Source organism: Neovison vison, chromosome 1, assembly GCF_020171115.1.
Source record: "Neovison vison isolate M4711 chromosome 1, ASM_NN_V1, whole genome shotgun sequence".
Taxonomy (NCBI): Eukaryota; Metazoa; Chordata; class Mammalia; order Carnivora; family Mustelidae; genus Neogale; species Neogale vison.
The window spans coordinates 17,204,381-17,227,610 of NC_058091.1; the positions used below are offsets into that span (position 1 = coordinate 17,204,381).

Consider the following 23,230-nt stretch of genomic DNA (forward strand, 5'->3'; position numbering starts at 1 on the left):
CCAGTCCCATCCATGTTGATACAAAAGTTGGGTATTCAACCTTTCTGATGAAGGCATAATACTCCATTGTATATATGGACCACATCTTCCTTATCCATTTATCCATTGAAGGGCATCTTGGTTCTTTCAAATCAAGTTGTATCTAAGTCTCTTGACTGTGAATTCAATACACTTTTGGTAATATTTGGCTTATTGAGTCAGGGGTGCTGGTAGTTTGGATTTATAGGAGACCTTTTTAATTCTCCAGAAATCTGAAGACATCTACTAACAGTATGGCAGCTAACAAGTATCCAGGGATGGCTGACCCCTCCTCACAAAGTCAGCCCAGAATAACACTAACCTCTCTACTAATGATCAAACTGAGTCTACTGCCTAACTTTCCTATACTTAGCTATATAGGATGAGTAGTGGCAGTAAAAACTATGTCTATTAAAGGTTTTTTTTTTTTTAAGATTTTATTTATTTATTTGACAGAGAGAGACACACAGAGAGAGGGAACACAACAATGGGAGTGGGAAAGGGAGAAGTAGGGTTACCGCAGATCTGGGAGCCCAATGTGGACCTCAATCCCAGGACCCTGGGATCATGATGTGAGCTGAAGGCAGCCGCTTAATGACTGAGCCACCCAGGCACCCGAAACTATGTCTATTAAAGTCTTGTCCATGCCTGGAGAGATGTGTGAACTATTTCTAAGAATAACAGGCTTAAAAAGGGAAGTAAAAAAAAATGTATCCAGCTTAATGGAGTACAAATGTGACATACTCATTTTATAACAACTACTAGACCTTTCATTTTTGTTGGTGAGCTAGTTTTTAAGAACAATATGATAGGAAAACAATACCAATCTGATGGAAGAATGAGAACTTTTCATCAGCTCCACCATGCACATTGGTATCATCTTATAGCCCTAAAGACTAGAACAAACTATGAAATGTTTGAAGGAAATCTAGAGGCAGCCAAGTAAACAATTTCCACAAAGAGATGAGTCAGGGATGCGTGCTGTGGAAATATACCTGGGCTCTTCAGAACTTTGGAGTTGTGTTCGAATTATGTGATGCTGTTGTTTCCTTCTCTGTGGAATGTTCCTTCCGGGGAGTGAGGGCCACAGTGTCTAGACTCTGAAAAGTGTTGCCTCATTAACCCTTTAAAGTAAATGAATGGTCTGTATTAATTATGTTTCTTTGCTCAACAGATCAGTGCTATGACACTTAATCCCACCGATAGCTCATTCATCACAATTCTCAAAATTCACTTCAATAATTCACCTGATTTCCAAAGTCAACGTTTTACTTTCTCTTACTGCTCAGATGATGCTGGAACAAAAATCCATCTGCCTCAGCAGGTGGACATGGCCGCGCAGGTTGCCTCTGGGATGGCTTATCTGGAGTCCCAGAACTACATTCATAGAGATCTAGCTGCCAGAAACGTCCTGGTTGGTGAACATAATATCTACAAAGTTGCAGATTTTGGACTTGCAAGAGTTTTTAAGGTGAATTGTGTTTTGTTTTAATTAGGTTTTGTCACGGGTTAAAAGTCTAACATACCAGCAAACTGATAGATTTACTGTTGTTCCTCAAAATAATGTTTCTCCAAGTTTATCCAAAAAATAATGTTTCTCCAAGTTTGGTGGTCCATAGAACACTTTAGTAGCCCAAGGCCTTGCAGATATAACACCTCCTGTTTTTCTTTCTTCACCAAGGAGAAACAGAGAAAATGATTCCTAACCAGATGGGAAAGTATGTGATTAAGTTTGTGGTTGGATTATGATCTGCCTTTCATGCAGTAGCCTCTCTTGATTTGCCTCGATTTTCCTTACAAAAAGCAATACATTTTGTATAGTTACTCCATCCACCTTTGCTCACTTTCTGCCAAATTAATATTCATGTTGCCAGAATTCTTCGCAATCACTGACTTTTTAATTCCTGGCCCTCATCCTGTGTCATGACATCAGGCCAAAAGACACTGACATAAGTGACATACTATTAGGTGTTTTTCTCTGCGTTTAATTTTTACTTTCTACATCGTGCCCTACAAATAGGGTGTGGAACATGAAACACAACGTATAAGTGATTCTCTTTGGATCTTCATGAATTCATTATCTCTTTTTTAAATAAGTTAATTAGAACCCCAGTGACTTGATATATTAATTTAAATCATTTGGATCCTACTTTTCAACGTTAGAAAGTGAAACATGGTAATTATTAAAGTCAGTGGCTCTCCAATAACAGCAGTGAGTCTGGAAACAGACTTTGCCTTCACTTTTTGTTTTTTTAATTTGCTGAAGACCAAATGCCAAAGACCACCACATGTGAGTTCTCCCATGTGTAGTAGCATGCTCTCGTCAGTGCTATGTTTAGCACATAGTAGGCTCTTAAATAATATTTTATAAATGTTTTCTCATAGATTTCTCAGTCTTATAAGCCAGATTTGGAATTTGCTACTAATTATCTATTGAACTAAGATCATTTTGAATGCTTTCCCTCTAAATTTTAATGTGAAGCAGGTTACAGATGAACGAGGGTAGCAATATATATATCTATCTATCTCACTTGAACTTGGCTTGATTCCTCAATGCATTAACAGGTAGGTAATGAAGACATCTATGAATCCAAACATGAAATAAAGCTTCCAGTGAAGTGGACTGCGCCCGAAGCCATCCGTGCTAATAAATTCAGCATTAAGTCCGATGTGTGGTCATTTGGGATCCTTCTTTATGAAATCATTACTTATGGCAAAATGCCTTATACTGGTGAGTAATTAATTCTGAAGTGGGCCTTTCTGCTGCAGGTCACTTACTTAGGTGTGACTTTAACTGCTTCGCCCAGACTTAGAGGGCAGAGTTATGGGGCTGACCACACCATGTGCCTGTGGGAGCATAATAGATAAAATTTGATGATGATGATTTGCATTAATGAGGTAGTTTATTGCCTCTTTCTCCTTTGCTCTTGAATTGCGGTCTTATAGACATTACTTGCTGCAAGATTTAGTTTAATATCTGCAGCCGGGGAAGTGGATGGTAGACCTCAGATCTTCACCAAAGAAATCAGTTTGCTTTATAATCTTGAATATAATTATCGATGAATTTAAGACCCTGATCTTTAACTTATTTTTTGTTGGTTCCGTTCTATGCTATTTAGGCATGACAGGTGCTCAGGTAATCCAGAGATTGGGTCAAAACTATAGACTCCCTCAACCACCTAACTGTCCAGCACAGTTCTACAACATCATGTGGGAGTGTTGGAACGCAGACCCTAAGGAACGGCCAACATTTGAGAAACTGCATTGGAAACTTGAAGACTATTTTGAAACAGACTTTTCATTTTCGGATACAAACAACTTTGTAAGATGAACACTGAAGAAGACAATTCAATAATGAAGTAACAAAAGAGTTCAATAATCAGTCCAGAAATAACAACCTTATTAATCGACTGCCAGAAGAGCTTACCTCGACATATTCAAGTGAGAAGGTCAACTTGGCCGTGTATTACGAAGAAGATTGTATGTACACTTCATTGACTGGGCAACACTGCAGGACAGTCTAAGATGATATTTTATCACTGTCTGGCAAAAATCAAACACATAAACACAGTTACTTTTCTTTTTTAAAAAAATACTTACATTTCTATTTATTGTTTGAAATACTGATCAAGAGGATCAACAGATGATAGTCAATTTTTACTCAGTGACTGTTGTAGCATTTTCCTGTTTACTGATTAAAGTGGTTATTCATTATTCCTCGGATTGCTGAATCCCATCAGGCTGTTATTATGAAGGAATCTGATTGCTTTGCTGCACAGCAGGACCTGTGCTTTGAGATTTTTTTTTTCTCTTTTAAAATATCCTGTAACTACAATGATGGTAAAGCCATGTGAAATGACTTGATTGTACTTGGAGTAATTGCACATATTTTTTTCCTATGCATAAAAAAATGAAGCAGCTGTTGAGAAAAAGAATTAAAATTTCTCTCATTTTGTAGAAGGAAATGATGGGGTTTTTCTGTACCTCGGTATGTGTCATCTGAGAATCATCTACATTAGTTTTAATCTCCTAATGTTAAGAATCAGATTGCAAAGCGGATGAGTTATTATCTCTGGAAATATGTGAGAAACATCTAATAGCCTGCAAAATCTGAGAAATAAGTATAAAATAGTTTAGGAAAATGAGAGGAGAGCAGTAGGATTGCTATGGCTTGGATTTCTGAATAATTTTAAGAAGATGGACCTTTGGCATATAGGCTGGAGTTTTAAATTGATTACGGTACAGGTCAAGCTCAGTTTAGATCTAGAGGCTAGCTAGGAATAATGTCTGACTTGGGTTATGAAGCTGTATTTTTCTGTCTGGTAGGATAAAAGGGGTTTTTACTCATCTTACATGTGCATTAACCTTTGTGAGAATGTTACTGTCTTCTTAAGCAATGGGTAGATCAAATTTTGTGCCCCATTAGGTGATTAGGGAGGGTTCTCAGAGGCAGTTTCAGAATCAAGTATATATTCAGAGATCTCTGCTGTAAAGCAATATGAATGAAACAAGCCACAAGGAAGCATAAGATTCTGAGTACATTCTCTCATCTTTAAAGGAGAAGAGGAACATATCTGAACAGTTTTGGAAACCAAAATCCAAAGTAGAGGAAGGGCTAAGAAGAAAGTGTTTGAACTCTACCTGGAAGGCTGGTTCCACACCATCACCACTTAAGTGGTAGTCATGGGGACCCGCGTTTCTTCCGTCTGTTTTCTCTGTCACCAGCCTTGTCCTCGTTCTCAAAGTCACAGACGGCTCACTAGCAGCTGGGGCTTCCTGTTCTTTTCTCCTCTCCTCATCTAGTAGCAGAAAGTGGGAAACCTCTCACTCTGCATTTTCAGCTGGCATAAAAGACATTCGTTTGGGGGGCACCTGGGTGGTGCAGTCCGTTAAGCCTCCGACTCTTGGTTTCCGATCATGTTGTGATATCAGGGCCATGAGATCAACCCCCACATCGGGCTCCATGCTCAGTGCGGAGTCTGCCTAAGATGCCCTTTCCCTCTGTCTGCTCTTCTCTGCCTGCCTCTCTCCCTCAAGTAAATAAATAAATAAATCTTTAAAGAACATCATTCTTTTTTCTCTGTAGGCAAATTGGGGCATATGCTGACACATAATAGACTTACTGTAATGTTATGTGCCGATTGGCTTAGAATAAGTTCTGCCACTGAAGCCGGAAATGTGGCGATTCTTCCCGGAGACAGTTGGAAGGTCGGCTTATCGGAATAAAATTAGATGCTGAATAGGTATCCATTAAGGAGAAAATCCCAGATGTAGGTCGGCGTGTGTATATACATTCAGACTTCTCTGAAACTGAAATGGGTCATGTGGAGCTATTGATCATAGAGCGCCTTGACTTTTTTTTATAAACAGGAAAGACTTCCAAGATAAGGTCCACACAAATTGTATAAATCAGTTGCCTATGTATAGGACAACTTTATTTGTGTAAAGTCAGAGTCTAATTGTGAAAATTCAACTACTGTATAATCTTTTTTGTAGAAGCTGATAATAATAACTTGCTTAGTAAGATCTGATTTTGAAATGTATAGAGAAGGCTATCATTTCTTGTTTTAATAACACCTGAAACCGGTTTAACTTACTACGTTTGATTCTTGGAGACGTTTATGTTCAAGGTTCTGTCAAAGCAATCTATTATTCTTGTTTTTTCCTGATGGATCATAGAGAAAAATAATGGACTCAGTTATGAGAAGCAGTAATAGATTTTTTTTAAGATGACATAAATTTCTTTCCCTGTATAGGATAAAAGGATCGGGAAAAGATAAGTTGAATTTTCCTACAATGAGCCAGTTCTTGTTAAATTTACCTCCCATAAATTGTAGCAAAGCTCTTTTCTAGGTAATGTTTTATTTATGTAATTCAGTTATTTGGAGGTGGTGGTGAAGGATGTAAGTACATCATTCCATGTGGTATTTCAAATCTCTTTTGACAAAAACCTAAGAATTTTTGCAATAGGAAAAATTCAAAATTCCATTAAACCTCTTTGAAGAAGGTTAGGAAGGAAATAGGTATATATTACCTAAGGTCAAAAGAGGCACAGAGTGGATTCCTAATAGCTGTGGAACCTGAATATTGTATCATTGAAAACTAAGTAAAATGGAAGGGACTGGCAATCTGCTAACTGGGCCATGGTGGGCGGGGGTGTCTCAAAGGACACCAAAGACCAGGCATGGGGAAATATCAGGCTGAGCCCATTCCCATCCTCTCATAATACATGTCTGCATGGTGACTGCATGGATCAACTCAATTGTAAGGGGCCAAAGCTCTTGATTCTCTCTCTGATGGCCCAAAGAGAACCATTGCCCTTGGAAGGATGCCATCGTGTCCCCCAGCTGGAGCTTTCTTGAGGAAGCAGCACCCTGCTGGTGATCCATGCCTTTGCCAAGCACATGCCCTATCTGCAATAAGGTTTTTCATAGTCTAGTTGAGCATATGGTTTCTGGACCAAAAAGCCTGTCTGATAGTGTGTCTGTGGTGATTTTTAAGGACCCTGCAATGATACATTGTGCAAACCAGAATGATGAGAACATGGGTAATTATTCACCTTGTGTTACTGTTTTCTCCCATTAAAAACCACCTACTCTCAAAATAAATGGTAAATGGGGGTTGAATGCCTGGGTACCGGAATTGCCTGTGGGCTCCTCTGGAAATGTTCAGTTCTCTGGTATTTCCTTGGCATTGTTATGGAGAAGTTTTGGTGTATAGTCTCCAATATGATCGAAAAATTTAATGTTGTAACATTAAAAAATAGAGAAAAGGCTGGGTAGTTTGGTGGAATGGGAAAACTTATAAATCTTTTAAATCCATGGCTCCAGTAATATTTTAATTTTCATTGTGTCATCTTTTTACTGCCTACACTACACCATTAAACTCCTTCCGATTTTTCCTTTTTTTTTTTTCTTATGAAGGAAGTGATGGTAAATCTCTTAAATTATTTATTTCATTTAGACATAAACTGGAGAATAAAAATAGCATGTAAACCCTGAATTTCAGAGCCTGTTACAAGTTAAGCTTCAATCTGCACCCGGATGGCACTATCTACATCGAAGTTACAAGATTCAGTTATAAGGACAGAAACACCCAATTATTTCCATTTACTCTTCTTGCCTAAGTAGTTTATCCATTAGTCATCTGAAGTAACAGACTTCAATGTAACATCTTTTTCATCTTCTTGGAATATAATCAGCTCTTCCAGAAAAGGGTAACAAATCTCAAACCTGTGTTAAGTATCTAGTTATATATATTTCTGTGCAGGGGATTCAAGTCATAGAACATAATAACCCTGAAATCATATGTTAGGGGAAAATGCTAAAAGCAACTAAAATTGCTTGGTTTGGAAGAAGCTAAACATTGTCTTGTAATAATTCTCTAGGATTTTAGAATAGAGGTTTGATTGTAATTTTGTGAAAGATAAGGCTGCTTGATATTAACCAAATTGCTTTAATGTTTATGGTCCACACAATTTCAGGGTCAAGGATATTAGAGCTTTTAATCATTTTTCAGAATCTGCATTTAATTATAGATTCAGAAAGTGGGAAAGAAAGCAAATTAGCCAGATTCTATACTTTAAAGGTACCATAGTCTCTAAAAATTTGTCTCTAAAAAATGAATAGTTCTATGTTATATGCTTTAATAATACATTGTATGATTACATGCAAATGTATTTACACGTGATTAATATATGTATCCAAAAAAGATAAAAAAGACTTCCTTCCGGGGCACCTGGCTGGCTCAGTTAGTAGAGCATGTGACTGTATTTCAAGGTCGTGAGTTCACACCCCACATTGGGTGTGGAGCCTACTTAAAATAAAAGAAAAAGGAAAGACTTCTTTTAATTGTTCCACTTGTTGCAGTGCTATTCCTTATCTTGGTTTAAATGCAACCAATATTTGAAAAATTTTTACTTCCGGGTTCTTTAAAATACTAAGGCAAAGGCTTTTCTTGAAAATACATTTTACTCTAAGTGTTCTATCTTTATTTATGCTGGATGTTTTCATTATGCCAGTTATATCAAACTAATTACTTTTAACTTAGCTTTTAAAAGTTGACTTCACTGTTTCAGAGGTCAAGTTGGTTGTGGACCCATGACATAAATTTGATGTATTTTTTGCATTTAAAATGTTTCCTCAGTTGACTACATTAAAAGGGCTTACATTTATGTGATGGGCAAAGTAAGTTGGTGAATCCAGAAATAGACCTTGCTACACACTCACTGCTGGTCACCTGCTTCATGTCACCTTTATCAGAGACCCAAGCTGATGGAGAGACCCCAGCTCTGACATTGTCCGTTGCTGTAGCAGTGGGAATGAGAGCCCTAGTGGGTCTCATGTTGACAACTGAATCCTTGGGCCCAGAAGATATATATGTTGCTTCTACTAACAACTAACTCATTGACCATAATCACAAGGCTTTACTGAGATACAAGGAGCACTGGGTGTATAATCTTACCATGTACCCAGAGAGAGGGCACCAGAAATACTCAGGGAACAGCACTAAACGCTATCACACTACATTAGAACCTAAAGTTTTACATGAAGCTGAGTGTTGGAAGGCCACTTATACTTATTTACCCATTTCTTTCCCTTAATTATTTTATTTATTCATTAAACAAATGTAGATTGCTAATGAGTAACAGACATTGGGCTACATAATTGAATAAAGTTGTGAACAAGGGAGAAGTGGACCCTGCTTTCTCTCAGGTTACAATCTATCCGGGGAGATGGATTGGAATATGTGACTCGCAAATCTATGTGCACAATTTTATCTTCTCATATTCTCCTGAAGAATGAACTTAAGGTCTGTAAGCTACTAGCCTGTGGTAAGCTACTATCCTTGTCCGTTCTCTCCTTGCTTCTTAAAATAGAAGAACCTCTTTCCTTGGAACCCAGCTAAAAGATCACATTTCTCAGCCTTTTCTGTGGCTCAGGGTTACCAAGGAGATGTAAGAGAAAATTGCTCGAGGGACTTCTAGGAAGACTCCATAAGAGGTGGACAGAGAACCGGAATGGGCTTTTTCTTTCTTTTCCTCTCTCGTACTATTTTAAGCCTAAAATCCAATAACCGTCTTAGATTGTAAAGAAGCATTATAGATGGAAGTCATTTATCAGTAGAGTCTGGGCTCTTGACAAGAGGGCAGCTGCCATACTTGCCTTGGATGGCTGACCTCAGAAATTCTACTGCAGGAGAGGGAGAGAATAGAGAGAAGGAGAGAACATTATGCAAGCAGATGTTATTTCCAATTTCTCTTTCTAGAGATTGGAACAATTTCTGAATGGCACATTGTCTACTTAAAACTTCCCTTCCACCAGGTATTGGAAAATAACTTCTCAGATATTGCTAGGATTTTTGTCTAAGTACTGGGTGTTCATGATATGGTTAGATTTGGGAAGAGTTTTAATTGTTTAGGGCTGATATCAGGCCATCAGCTGTCCATGTGCCCAACCCCTGAGATATCTTTTCTCCCATCTGAAGGGACTTCTTGGTCTTAGCTCTTTCTCCTCTATTTTTCTGCTCTCCCTGGGTCCAACAGAAATTTTTGACCCATCTGTCCAGACCCCCTCACTAATAGCAGGAGCTGTTCTCTCCTTCACCAGGACAGGTGTTGGGAATACTCCAGTGCTTTCCTCCCTTGCATGCTCTACTTGGGAATTCCGCTCTCAGATTCCCCAAGCCATCTGGAAGTTCCTCCCATTTTCCTTCCTCACATATCAGAATGGGGCCTTACAAACTTCATGTGCATCCTTTTGGCCCCATTCTTCCCTTGTCCTTGATAGCTTTAGTCTTTTAAGGTTGTGGGGTTGGGTGGGGTGGACCAGAAGGCTGATGACTGCTGAAAAGCCTTGAATTTTAAAAGACAAGAATTTGACTTTTGTTTTCCACTGTAATTTTTTTTTTTTTTTTTTTTTTTTGATAACAGATTCTCATGATCTAGTCGCCTGATATGGGAGGTCCAAAGCATAATAAAAATACCTGGGAAAAAAACATCAATTCATATCTTAAAATAGTATCCTGCCACACATGGAAATTAAACAAAGAAACAAAAATACATAAATAACTACTTGACTATGGTTGTGCTGAGATCGTGAAGGAGAAATGTATGGTGCTGTGACAATGAATAAATGTCCCCATAACTAGGTCTGGAGAGTTGGGGAGAAATGGAGACATGATGTTTTACTGTGGTCTGAAGGAAAAGAAGGTGTTTATTGACTCCTGGAAGGAAATAGGCACAACAAAGACAAAGAGTGTGGGACAACTGAAGAACTAAAAGAAATCTAGTTGGCCTGGAGTGTGAGGAGTGAGGGGGAATGGTTCATAAGTTAAGACCAGCCAGGCAATTTTCCTCCCAGTAATGGGGGCTGTGTAGTCACAGGTTAGTAATCTTATTTTTAATCCTAATGGGCAGACATTGATATCTTTAAATTGGCAGCACGACCTATTTGGGATTTTTAAAATACTGTTTTCACTAGCAAATGGAGAATGGCTATGAGGAGACAGTTAGGAGGTCCATTTGTCTGGGAGGGAGATGATAGTGGGCCAGAGGAGTGGATGGCAGGGGATCTAGAAAACTGAAAACACGTGAGATGTTTGGAGGTAAAGCAAGGAGCTCTTGATAACTGGATATGTGGGCAAGGAATAATTACGTATCAAGGATGACCCTATATGTCCTCTAGGAGCAGCTAGATGTGAAACAGTGGAAAGGAAGCGGGTCAGGAGAACAACAATCAGAGGAGTTGGTTAGCTGATCAGCTGTCGTGAAACATTCAACTTGAGGGAGCCTGTGTGGTGCAGCTGTGTGGTGTAGGTTGAGTGATTGCCTTCAGCAATCTGGAGTCCCACAGTCAAGTCCCGCATGGGGCTCCCGCCCAGCGGGGAGTCTGCTTCTCCTTCTGGCCTTCTCCCCTCTCATTGCTATCTAACTTTCTGTTCCTCAAATAAATAAAATCTTAAAAAAAGAGAGAGAGAGAGAGAAGAATCATCCAACTTGAGATGTTAATTAGAGTTGAGTACTTGGACCCGGAGCCCAGAAGTGAAGTACGAAGTCAAATGTAAACTTAGGAGGACTTTGGTATAAGGGAATCATGTCAGGAAAGGAAAACCCCTCAGAGAAAGAGCAGAGAAGGAGAAACAAAGAGGATTCGTTCTGAGGAGATGGGCCTTTAAATGTGGGTAGAGAAAAAGCCAGAGAAATGGGTGGGAAATCAAGAGTGTGTTATTACAGGAAGTCAAGAATTAAGGAGTGCCAATTGTACTGAACCTTAATGAGAGTCAAAGACCTGGGAAGTGGAAGGTTCCTTGAGCTCTTAGAAACACAGCAGTCCTTTGAAAGTGCAAGTTCACCAGAGAAGTGGGATCAAAAGTGAGATTGTAGGGAGCTGAGGCACAAGCACGAGACGGGTGAGGACACTTAGGGCCTGGACAGCCTTTCTCTATAGGGCAGTGTGCACGCAGGAGATGACAGGTAGCATGGAACAGTGAATGTGGGACTCAGAGGAGGTTCTAAAAATCAGAGACTAGATCTTGTTTGAGTGCTGTTAGGATGGCTTCTAGAGGTTATTGTAGCAAGAGTGAGAACAGTCTGGAAACATTTTGCAACTAAAATAAATCTTAAAGAATAACTGCTGCCTTGCTCACTAAATTTGTATGGATTCTATAATACGGATATTTATATGGATATTTAATTTAGTTAAGCTAAATATCCTTGCCTTAAGGGAAATAAAGTCTGGAATGTAGTAGAAACATCTTTGAATGACTTTATCTCCTATTCCAGAACCATTTACTTTGTTTGAGTGAAAATTTCATGGTGAAATTTTCTTACCTGTTTCTCCAAGATTGATTGTTTCTCCAAGATTAACTTTTCTTTAGAAATATAACTTTTAACAGGATTAGAGAAACAGAAAAAAATTTTTTTCAAGTAATCCCAAGTAAAATATCTATTCATTTTCCTTGAATGTCTTTTTCCTTGAATGTCTGTTCTAATTGTTCAAAATGAAACACTATGGCTCGTTGCGGATGAATTATGAAATCCACTTAAGAGCATGTTACAATGATGTCAGGGAGGTGATACAAAGCTGGAGGGTTAATATTTCAGGGGGAAGGCATTTGAACCACACCCAAAGAAGATAATCATAAAGAATAAAAGGGAAAACAAAAGGAAAATTCAACAAAGAAAGGCAAGGCTATTTTAAGAAAACATATCATCAAAATCTTAGGAGAAATATTTCTTCATTTATCTTATTAATTGGCTTATGAATAATGCAGAAATGTACTTATTTGGCTTTAAAATAGCCTTAGTTCAAACCCTAGGTTTTTGGACTTGAGTCAGACAGATGTGATTTCACAATAAAATCTTTCTTGGGCATTATCTTCATCAACCTATTTTCATAAAACCACAGAATTGGAGAGCTGGTAGGCACCTTCGAGATCATATAGTTGGTCTCACAGGAGTTCTTTTCTTCTTTTGAAATGAAAACTCAGAAGCAAAAATAATAAAAAGCAAGGGGTATTTAGTTATTTGAGAGAGAGTTTTCTTCAAAGTAAAATGCTTCCTAGACTCTTTAAATCCTTGTAGAATTATTTGCAAATCTTCAAGAAAAGACTCAGCATAAATAAGATTGCCTCAAGTTAATTATCTTTCTCCTGTGTGTTAGAGAAACTTATGGTACTTAATTTAGAGAAAACCAAAGATAAAATTCGAGATTTGATTTTGTGGCTGCACATTAAAGGTATTTGAAAGCACGCAAGGCGTGCAACGTTGTGCAAATGGGAGTGGGTACCAACATCAAGTAATAGCAGAAATCAAGCCGGGATAAATGAAGTCCACAAGTTCTCAAGCTCACCAGCAGATGGGGGCCCAGATCGCAGCTGAAGAGCTCCAGTTGAGGACTGGGGGGAAGAGAAGAAAAGAACCTTGAAAATAAGCTAAAATTCTCATCTCCTATTTAGTTTGTGTAATAAAAAATAGCAGAGGTAAACTCCCGTGATCCTAAGTCCCTATGCTCAGACCTGCATGAAGACACTGATTGTGGATGACAGTACAGGGCCCCACAGTTTCGAGAAATGCACAGTTACACGTAGCTCACTTCTCCCCAAACTCTAATTACCAAAGTAACTTTGAGTCCTCACCAAAGTAGAGTGAATGGCACGTAGCCTTCATGAATGTTCCCTTTTTGATGTATAGATTTTAATATTTTAGCTCTCATTTTTATATGTATTTTTATGATATGCCCTGAATATCTTCCCACATGCTCAGTTATATTCCAAACGCACTGACATACCCTTTATATAGTGTTGCTTGCTTTCTTTGCTTATTCACTCTTATAACAAAGAGGTATGAATAAACTTCTGTGAAATTAATTTTAAAAAATTATAGGCATTTTGATTGTTATTAATACAAAAAGTAAAACATTTTCAATACGACCTTGCAAAACTGACAACTAATCATAGTTCATTTTTTTCAATCATAAAAGAGTTAAATTATTTTTATACCGGTGAAAAATTGTACATTTTTTCCCCCTACTGTGCTTTAGAACTTTCAGTTTAGGAAACAGTGAAAATGATATGTTGTTCGTGGCATTAACTCCACTTAATTTGGAACCTTAGAATAATTTTATTTTCTTCCACTAAATCTTTAATGCACTTTCAGCATAAAATTTAAATATATTAATATGTCAAGTATTGATTTTATGTTAACATTTTAAGGCTATCTAAATCACACCGATACTTTTTGGTGGATCTGAAAACCAGTTGATGTGTACTTTATTATCTGCTCGATATTATGATCCTAAGTTCATTTGTTGACTAAAAAAGAATTATGTCCTTCAGGTTCATTCTATTATGATAATCAGATTTCTAATACTGTGAAGAAGACTTAGAAAGATTCATGCCTTTTTTCTGTGTGAATGATACAATTATATTTTCTTTTTCTTTTTGACATTACTTGGTTAAATTCTGGCACAGAATTTACACAATGAGAAGGTTTTAAGAAAGGAAGGCATTACTTGATTACTGCTGGAAGAATGCCATTTGGAAGGTTGACTTCATGTCTGGTTGGTCTCATCGTTTCTGCAGTAAAATGGATGAGAAAAATATAGAATATTAGAATCCCAGTATGGTTCTGGAAGACTGCTGTGCTAAGAGAAAATTTGCCTCTGGGACCATTTAAGAGAACACTTGATTTACCTACGGAGCAAGTTTTCAGTAACACCTTTATAAAATACTAACTGCTTTCAGGCAAAGACAGGGAGAGCGGAAGTGAAAAGGGGGAATGTTCTCTGAGAAATTAAGGGATTTCTTCTTTATGCATTCCACAGGGGTTGTCCTCTTTTTCTCTACTTCATACTTCCTATGCTTGGTGGAGGGTACAAATGAGATAAGGGAAAAGAGAAAAAAAAAGGGAACTGAAAGAAGAAATAATGTAATGAAGCATCAAGATGGTGAGCCAGGGGGCGAAAACGAGCTCTTCCCTCCTGAGACTACATAGTCAGATTTATCGTCTCTATTTTAGCCTTAGCCAGAGATTTACTGACAGATCTTTGCCAAATCAAATCACTTAATTCCAGAAGCCCTCCCCCCTCCTTTTTTGCTCTTTTAAAGATATTATTGTTAGTGTTTATGAATTGCAACGGGGGTTTCAGAAACATAAAGCCATGAATATTTCATGAAGCTCTTGAGATACTTGGATCTAAGTATGGTTACCAAAGACAGCCAACTCTCAAATCCCACTTAGTGGGTTACATGTGGAGAACTTTAGTTCTGGACTGAAATCCTCTTGCCACATAATATATTTCTGAGCTGTCTCCTTTTACAAGTTTGTCAGTGTGTAGTTAAGGAAAGCAATCTAATTTAATTTCAGTCTGGACACTGAATCTTCTGCCGTGAAGGTTCAGATGGAAGGAGGTGGGTTGGGGGGGTTACGAGGAACTGCTTTGGGCTTTCATTCAATCATCATTTCAACACTTATTGGGCATCTGCTCCATGCTCGAGACCAAATTAGAGTTTGCAAATAAAAATACAAGTAATAGAGGAAAGCTTGTGTCATCGTGTGATAAGGCTTTGAAGCTAGGCTTTCTGGATTTGAATTCTAGATTTGGGTTACTAGGGGCTAGCCTTGAGCATTTATTTAATCCCTTTCATCTGTTTTCTTATCTGCAAAATGGGGATGTCACCTAGGTGAGAGACTTGTTTTAAAAATTAGGTGAGTAGAGCAAGTAGAGCCAGATACTGGCACATGACTGTGTACTCAGTGCAGGTTACCTGTGAAGATCCGGTCTCTGTTCTTCAGGACAGTCATCTAAGGGGCACTGTGGGTAAGGAATGAATCACTACAACATAGTATGGTAACCCAGACCTGCATGGGCCTTTATGAAGGCCCAGGAGACACACAGAAATCAGTCTGGAGGGTTGGTCCAGGTTGGAAAAGGAGGTCAACACCAGGTTTTGAAGAGAATTGCATGCTAAGCCAAGACCCTGTACTGTAGTCTGAAAAGAAATATAGGTAAACAGTGTATAGACTTCTAATCTGAGCTTCAAACTCAGGAGATCTTTGTCCAAGAAACTCTAATTAGGGTTTTCAACCTGGGATCGACACTTCTCTTAAGACATGGAAGAACTTAGTTTTACATCTTTAGCTTTTGACCCTTAAAAGGGTCCATCAGAGATTAGGCTTTGTTCTAAGGGATCTCTTTATTTTGTCAAAATTTTAAAAATTAGCTTTTTGTTGGGGCGCCTGGGTGGCTCAGTGGGTTAAAGCCTCTGCCTTCAGCTCAGGTCATGATCCCAGGGTCCTGGGATTGAGCCCCGCATCGGGCTCTCTGCTCAGCGGGGAGCCTGCTTTCTCCTCTCTCTCTCTGCCAGCTTCTCTGCCTACTTGTGATCTCTGTCTGTCAAATATATAAATAAAATCTTTAAAAAAATTAGCTTTACGTTTAACCTATTTTTTATTCATTAACCGTATTTCTCAAATTACTACTTACTCTTTGCATTTTATTCCTATTTTAAAAATTTAATCTCTTTCTTTAGAGAATTTTGGAATTTCTTGGCCCTTATAAAATATGTTTATTTGCCTCACATTTTTCTTCAGGTCTGGCAGGTATTACAGAAGAGAAAGCACTGATTTTAGGAGAGCTGGTTCCAGGGTAGTAACGACAATGCATAATGGGGTTTGGTAGAGCGAACTCTGTATGTGGAGGAGGAGTCCTCTTCCTTCACTCTGTGACCTTGAACTGCCTAATTAATTACTCAAACTCATTTAAAAAACTTTCTAAAATATGGGTATCCCATGGCATAATGAATATGGAAATAGACAGCGTACAGAGTATTCTGAACAATCTAAGCTAAATCTAGTTCATGGTCATGAACAGAACCCACCCTGGGGTTTAAAAGGATTTGCTTGTCCCATTGGGAGCGGGCTTCTACATCACAAATGCTTAATGTTAGCATAGCACCGGTACATAGTTGGCAATTAAAATATATCATGTGCACGAATAGATAAAAGAATGGGATAACCAGAACCTCCACAACTAAAATCACAGCTCTGGCTTCTTAGCAGGTGGCAAGTTAAACATTTCCCTAAGAGCGCACTGAAGATTGCCTGGTTTGCTTATACCCAGATCGGCTGGTGCCCAGTGGTGAAGGGGGCAGGTTAGGAGGCAGACATGCAGACCTCCAACCGCCTGGCTCCGGCATGCAGCGGGAGCCATACAGTAAATGGGAAGAAGAAGCCTGAAACCAAGTCCAAAGATATTCTCTGTGAGTCATCGCCTCAGAATTCTGTTTCTACAAAAACTGACGTGTGCTGAAACTTTCCATGAAAGCTTTCTGAGGAGAAGCACAGGATAGGGTTCCCGATTGATTCACTAGGATACCTGCTTCCAGAATAAGCAAAACCAAATGGATTACATTCATTTTCCTTCAGGACTGAGTTTTTAGGAATGCTTTATCTCCATTCTCTACTCTCAGTGTAGAATCAAAGACGTCACCTGTGGTTGGGATCAATAGAGACCAAATTTAGTATGAAGGTGGATCATCTCATATAAACCAGATAAAAGACGAAATTTTATTGTCTCAATTTTATCTGTGCTAAGACAAAAATTAAGTCCACAGGAAGCCTGCTGTGGTTGGTATTAGTTTGTCTGGCTTGTGACTTAATAATTTGAGGAAACTTGAATGTCAGCATAGAAAATGCTTTGGCAAATCTTGAACTGAGAAGTTTCCACACTAAGGGCTGGTTCTAGAAGAAGAGCTTCCTGAACCAAAAAGGAAATTTTCAGGTCACACAGATTCTAATATTATAGTCTAATTGAGCTACCCTCAGGCTAAGTTCTCATTTAAGGTCCCGAATGATTTACTATGAGTTCTTTTCTCCATTCTGGAGACAGATGTTTTAGATCAGGTTAAAGTGACTGTTCACTTACTCATTTTCATGCAGCAACTATTTATTGAGTACTTATGTGGCAGGTATTTTCCCAGGCTCTGGGGTTAATGCAGCGAACAAAACAGAACAGGTCTCTGTCCCATATTCTAAGTATGATTTCACCCTTAACCTTTTTTTTTTTTTAAGATTTTTATTTATTTATTTGACAGACAGAGATCACAAGTGGGCAGAGAGGCAAGCAGAGAGAAAGGAGGAAGCAGGTTCCCTGCTGAGCAGAGAACCCGATGTGAGGTTCGATCCCAGGACCCTGGGATCATGACCTGGGCTGAAGGCAGAGGCTTAACCCACTGAGCCACCCAGGTGCCCCTCACCCTTAACCTTATTCTGACCCAGAATTCCTGCCTGAATCCTGCAGTTTCCATAACCATAAAGGCAATATTATGGGTATATAAGGATAAAGTGGAGCTAAAATATTTCTAATCATGTAGTTAATCTCCAAAGTTCCAGAAGATTCCAGTTGTCCACTTACATATGGTTAAGGTTTTTTTTCAAACTAAATTCCGAAAGCTTGATGATTCTTTGAAACCAATCTCAACTGTCCTATGTCTGGAAAGCAGAATTAACAGTCCCATCTCTTAGTTAAATAATTCCTAGGTTTTTTTTTCTTTGTTTTGTTGTTGTTGTTGTTTTAAATTCTAGAAATCTTTTTAGGTAGAATTTATATGAAATGATCTCAGTGCTTATGTTTAAATATTTTTGCAAAAACATGGAATGTTTCAAGCTTAGGTTATCTGGTTTACCTTTGGGGAATGACAACAGGGTACTGTTGGCAATGGTAGATTGTTTTAAAGAGAAATTGAAAATATAAATCCTGTTGATGTCTGGACAAACATTTCCCTCAGTTCTGCTGTGAAGAGCCATCTGAGTTTTGTCAGCTGCAACGTATCTGTAGCTATAACAACAACGGCAACAGCCACGAAATCCTTGTGTTCTTTTAAACATCTGATCAGTAGAGCAAAGCTTTGAAGAGCCTTATGAGACTCCTTGTTGCCAAAAAACTTCAAACCTACCTTGGGTTGTGGATCTTCAAACCTTTGCAAACATCCTAATTAACTCTGTGTAAGTACTGTACTCTAGATAGCAATTGTACTGCATAGGTATGATTCCCTTACAATGACTCCGTGTATAGCTTACTCCATCTCCAAGTTGAGAAGCATCTCCTTTGCGAAAATTAAGAAAAAGAAACCTCATTTAGAATGGAGTCGGCAGGCAGTAGGGGGAGCTCTCATCCCCTACCTCCCGTCAATTACAGCGCCAATGGTAAGAGAGGGACTTTGCTCTGGAAACTAGCTTTTTCTTTCTTTCTTTCTTTCTTTTTTTTTTTTTTTGAAAAGTGTGAAGTTTACTTCATATTGGGTAATACAATCATTCTTATGGCCATATATAATTTCAGATTACAACTGTTACGGTTATAGACCAAGGATGCTCACAGTGAGGGAAAAAAGGCAAAATTTTAAAGACCACACACACACACACACACACTCTCTCTCTCTTTCTTCCTAATTGTCCCATCATGAAGGAAATCCTTCTGTCAGCTTAGGATACATTTCATTTAATTATATCAGAAGTTTTTATATGAAAGAAACTAACTTTTTTATCTCAGTAGGAGGAAGGAAGTTGGCTGAGCCACAGTCCAGCCTGTGAGAGACAGTCACATTCAGCCAATGAAAAGCCACTCTATTTCAGCTCTAGTTTACTCCATTGGACTTTCCATTTCTTTTTCTTCTTCTTCTTCTTCTTTTTATAAAAATTATTTTTATTAACATAAAATGTATTATTTGCTCCAGGGGTACAAGTCTGTGAATCATCAGGCTTACACACTTCACAGCACTCACCGTAACACATACCCTTCTCAGTGTCCATAACCCCACCTCCCTCTCCCTATTCCCCCCACCCCCCAGTAACTCTCAGTTTCTTTTGTGAGATTAAGAGTCTCTTATGGTTTGTCTCCCTCCCCATCCCATCTTGTTTCATTTTTCCTTTCCCTACCCACCACAACCCCCACCCTGCCTTTCAAATGCTTCATATCAGAGAGATAATTTGATAATTAGACTTTTAGTTACTAATAGCCCCTCCTAACTCCCTCCTTTCCTCCATAAAAAAGTGGTCCTCTCTTTTGGTCCCTGGACTGATTACAAGTCTCTGCTAATCCTGAATACACCCATTTTCTCTGGTAAAATAACTGACAGTTTTCTTTTTAAGATTAACACATTAAAATTTTCAGACTTAAAATTGGTATCCATCTTTTGTCCATTATGTCTTTCATGATTTTTCACTCCCTTGCTTTTCTGACTTCTTCAGTAAAGCAGAATATGTTGATATCAACTTACTTCACCTTTGCAAGTTTGCCTTTAGTATTACAGTGATTTGCTTAGTGTGATGGTGATTGCAGCCAGTGGACTTTCCCCCCCTCTTTTCCTATTTATCATTTATTTTCTTACCAGTGGTCTCAAAAGCAGAACTCTCTATATTATTTTAAAATTTTTATTTATTTATTTTAGAGAGAAAGAGAGTATGTGTGCATATGCATAAGCAGGGGGAGGCAGAGAGAGAGAATCTCAAGCAGACTCCCCGCTAAGCATGGAGCCTAATGCAGGGGTCGATCCCACACCTGAGCCAAAACCAAGAGTCAGACGCTTAACGACGGACTGAGCCACCCAGGAGTTGCTCTTCATTCTAATACAGTCAAGTGAACACCATAAGCCTCAAAATGGGTGAGAAATTGGTCTCAACTGAAATGTGGGAGAGGAGCATTGGCTATTGAAAATATTCATTAGTAACATGGAATCAGCACATTCAAGAGAGCAGTGACAGAATAGGGTGGCCCTCCGCAAATGTCACATTCCTTCTTTTAAACTTCACTTTCTTTGCTCACTCCCTAAATGCTCCTAGATTTTCTGCTCATCTCTAAAGGCACTTCTGCTAGAGTACTGGGTCCGGTCCTTTGGCTTTAAGTATCATCTCTGTGTAGAGTGAACAGCTGTGTGTGATCGCTTGACGTGGGGCCGGTTAGTCTCCGCTTGCCCGCAGGCTTTCCGGTGCCTTGCTTTGTGCCACGGGAGGCCAGTTGCCATGGACCGCATGGTCCTGACTCCTCGCTCTGGTCTCTGGTTGGAATTAGACAATGGGAGGCTTGGAGGAAAGTGAATTTGGGTAATTACTCCTCTTCCCTTCTCACTGCTGAATGGTGATTCTGGCTTCTACGCTTGCTGGCGAGCCCCTTCTCTGCCATGGCAGCTCCCACTGGGCTCAGGTAGCCCATCACTTCTTCCTCTTGCTCCTTTGTAACTGGAATTAATGCAGCTTCCTTCTGTTGCCAGTTTGTGTGATGCACTCGGCCTTTCGAGTCCCTTCATCTTGCGCACCCTTGGAACCCCGACAGAGACAGCTTCTCACTGGGTACCAGGAATCATGGTAAGTGTTAGAGACGCAGTGGCGAACAAAACAGGTAATGTTTTTGTCTTTGCTGAGCTTACATCCTAGCATGTGGGTCTAGCCAGTAAGCTGGTTAACTAGTAAAAAGAAAATGACTGTTTGTGGTAAAATTTATGATAGCAAGAGAGTGGCTCCAAGGACAGACAGGTGTGGGGCTTTGGAGACTGTGCTAATTTAGGTATGAAAATCTGTTCCTGTGGAGGTAGCCAATGAGGGACAAATAAAATAGCCAGTTGAAGGACAGGAGAAAACAGTCAGCACATACAAAGGGCCTGAGGCTGGCAAAGATGTTGGTGATACTTAAATCTCCATCTAAGTAGAAGGCCTCCTATTTAAATTCTCCTTTTACATCTGAAACAGATACATATTTTCATGTATTGAACTAAGACTGGGATCGTAGCCCTGTACCAGGCACTGTTGTAAGTGCTTTATGTGATCTTATTTGATCTTCATGAAGATCTTAAAAACAGATGGCAGTTTCTCCACTTTATAGAGGAAGAAGCTGTGGCACAGAAAAGATACGTCCTATGGTCATCTCAGACTTGGCAGATTCAGGACCAATTCCATGATGTCGAATTCTATCAGTCTTATTTATATCAGTGGAATTCTCCTTATGTCAGTCCTATGGGGTAGAAACTTTGATTTTGCACTGACTCCCCCCCACCCCACACGCTGCGGTGTCTCTCATTCCCTTTATCAGGCAGGAATCCGTGTCAATTATCCCTTCAACACATCTCTTCTGTGTGTCACTGTCTTTCCATCCTCAGCGATGTCCTCTTGCGAGCCCTTTCCTCCTGCCTAGATCAGTACCTTGCGGCAGCCCCTCCCACTGCCTCCTGCCTTAGAAGGGGAGAGTCTGAAGGAGCTGTTAGATTACTTCTTCCTAAAAAACCCAATTCTCCGTGTTTTCCCCCCTTTAAAAAACCACTGCAATCCTTATAATTCTGACCAAAGGGACAAATCATTAGAGTGCTTTACAATCTAGCTCTGAGCTCTTTATCCCTAATCTCCTGGTTGTTTGTTTGTTTTTTGTTTTCCACGTCGGTATTCTGTAACCGATTTTCTGATTTCTCTACTATTTTCTGCACATTGAGGAGTCAGAAATTCCATGTATACCACGACCTTCAAATCTCCATTAGGCGAACATGTTAGTTATGGGGTAAAATGTGTTAATTCAGGAATCTCTATTTAGAAGATTCAATTACTTTATGTTATAAAGGGATTGTGCACACGTGACTGAAACATGTTTATAAATGTGAGAACTGACTTCCTCTTCTCACATCCACCATGCTGGTTAAGTAACAAGGTAGAGTGTTTTAACTGGTCTCGTGTGTGTGCATGCGTGTGCGTGTGCGTGTGCGTGTGCATATGCGTGATTACCTGTCACAATTTCATTTTCTTTACAGCAGCTCTTTCACTCAGTTGAATGGTTTTATTCAACTATAAAGAATATATTTAAGGACATTCATTCCATTCATTTAATATATATTTATTGAACCACTATTATGTGACAATCCTATTTTCAGAGTCACAGGTAATATAAAAATGTGATATGCTTTTCCCCCTAAAGGAACTTAGACTCCACCAGCCGTCAAAATAAAGCTTATCCCAGGTTAGCAGGAGGGTCCCTGGGGAAGAGTGGAAGGAGGTGTTGGGGAACCCAGCCAGGCACCTGGGTAGGTAGAAACCACTCATTCATTGATTCACTTACTTAGACTCACCACTTTGTAATGGAGTTTAAGTTTCTTTCTTGTTAGTCCAGAGCTGCTCTCTGGCTCAGTGCTTAATCTTCACTTACGCCTCTTAGCATTAAGAAACAGCCAATATTTGTCTGAAATTAAGGATTGAGAAATCAATGTTTTAAAAAAGTGCCTAGTAGCCAGTTTCCTGGGCATTCACTCACATTCAGTATCACTCCTATTTCAGTCAATGCAAAAGTTCTAGGATGGATAGTCCTGCCTCAAGATAGAGTCTCTTTGCCCCAACAGGACGTGTTCTTGTGTCTGCATAATTTAGTCTAGAATAATGCCTCAGGAATTCTAGTAAGACAGTCTGCGTTTTCTTTTGTCAGTGTCTGTATCTTGGGATAGTCAGGGGAAGAAGGGATCTTCGAATTTCAAATCTTTTAGAAGTCATGGGTATGGACATAGGCACCCCAATTTTGTTCTCTTTTGCCGTCTCTCCATTAATGTGAGTTGTGTATATGCATCTTAGGTTTTTCTCATTGACTAAAATAATAACTATAGGAAAACACACAGCCCCTCCCAAATACCAGCCTCAGTTCTCATAGATAATACAGTTTAAGCGATGGGGGTCTCAAATTCCTGAGGC

At 39.1% G+C, this 23,230-nt stretch overlaps 1 protein-coding gene across 1 annotated transcript in view; it reads left to right on the plus strand.

The window, feature by feature from the left end:
• Positions 1-3,732, plus strand: part of FRK (fyn related Src family tyrosine kinase) — a 102,159-nt gene extending 98,427 nt beyond the window's left edge. The window contains exons 6-8 of the mRNA XM_044244201.1: positions 1,308-1,489; positions 2,584-2,749; positions 3,138-3,732. Of these exons, the coding sequence (XP_044100136.1) occupies positions 1,308-1,489; positions 2,584-2,749; positions 3,138-3,349 (560 nt within the window). The 3' untranslated portion in view covers positions 3,350-3,732. The remainder of the gene's footprint in view (positions 1-1,307; positions 1,490-2,583; positions 2,750-3,137) is intronic.
• The last annotated feature ends 19,498 nt before the right edge of the window (positions 3,733-23,230 follow it).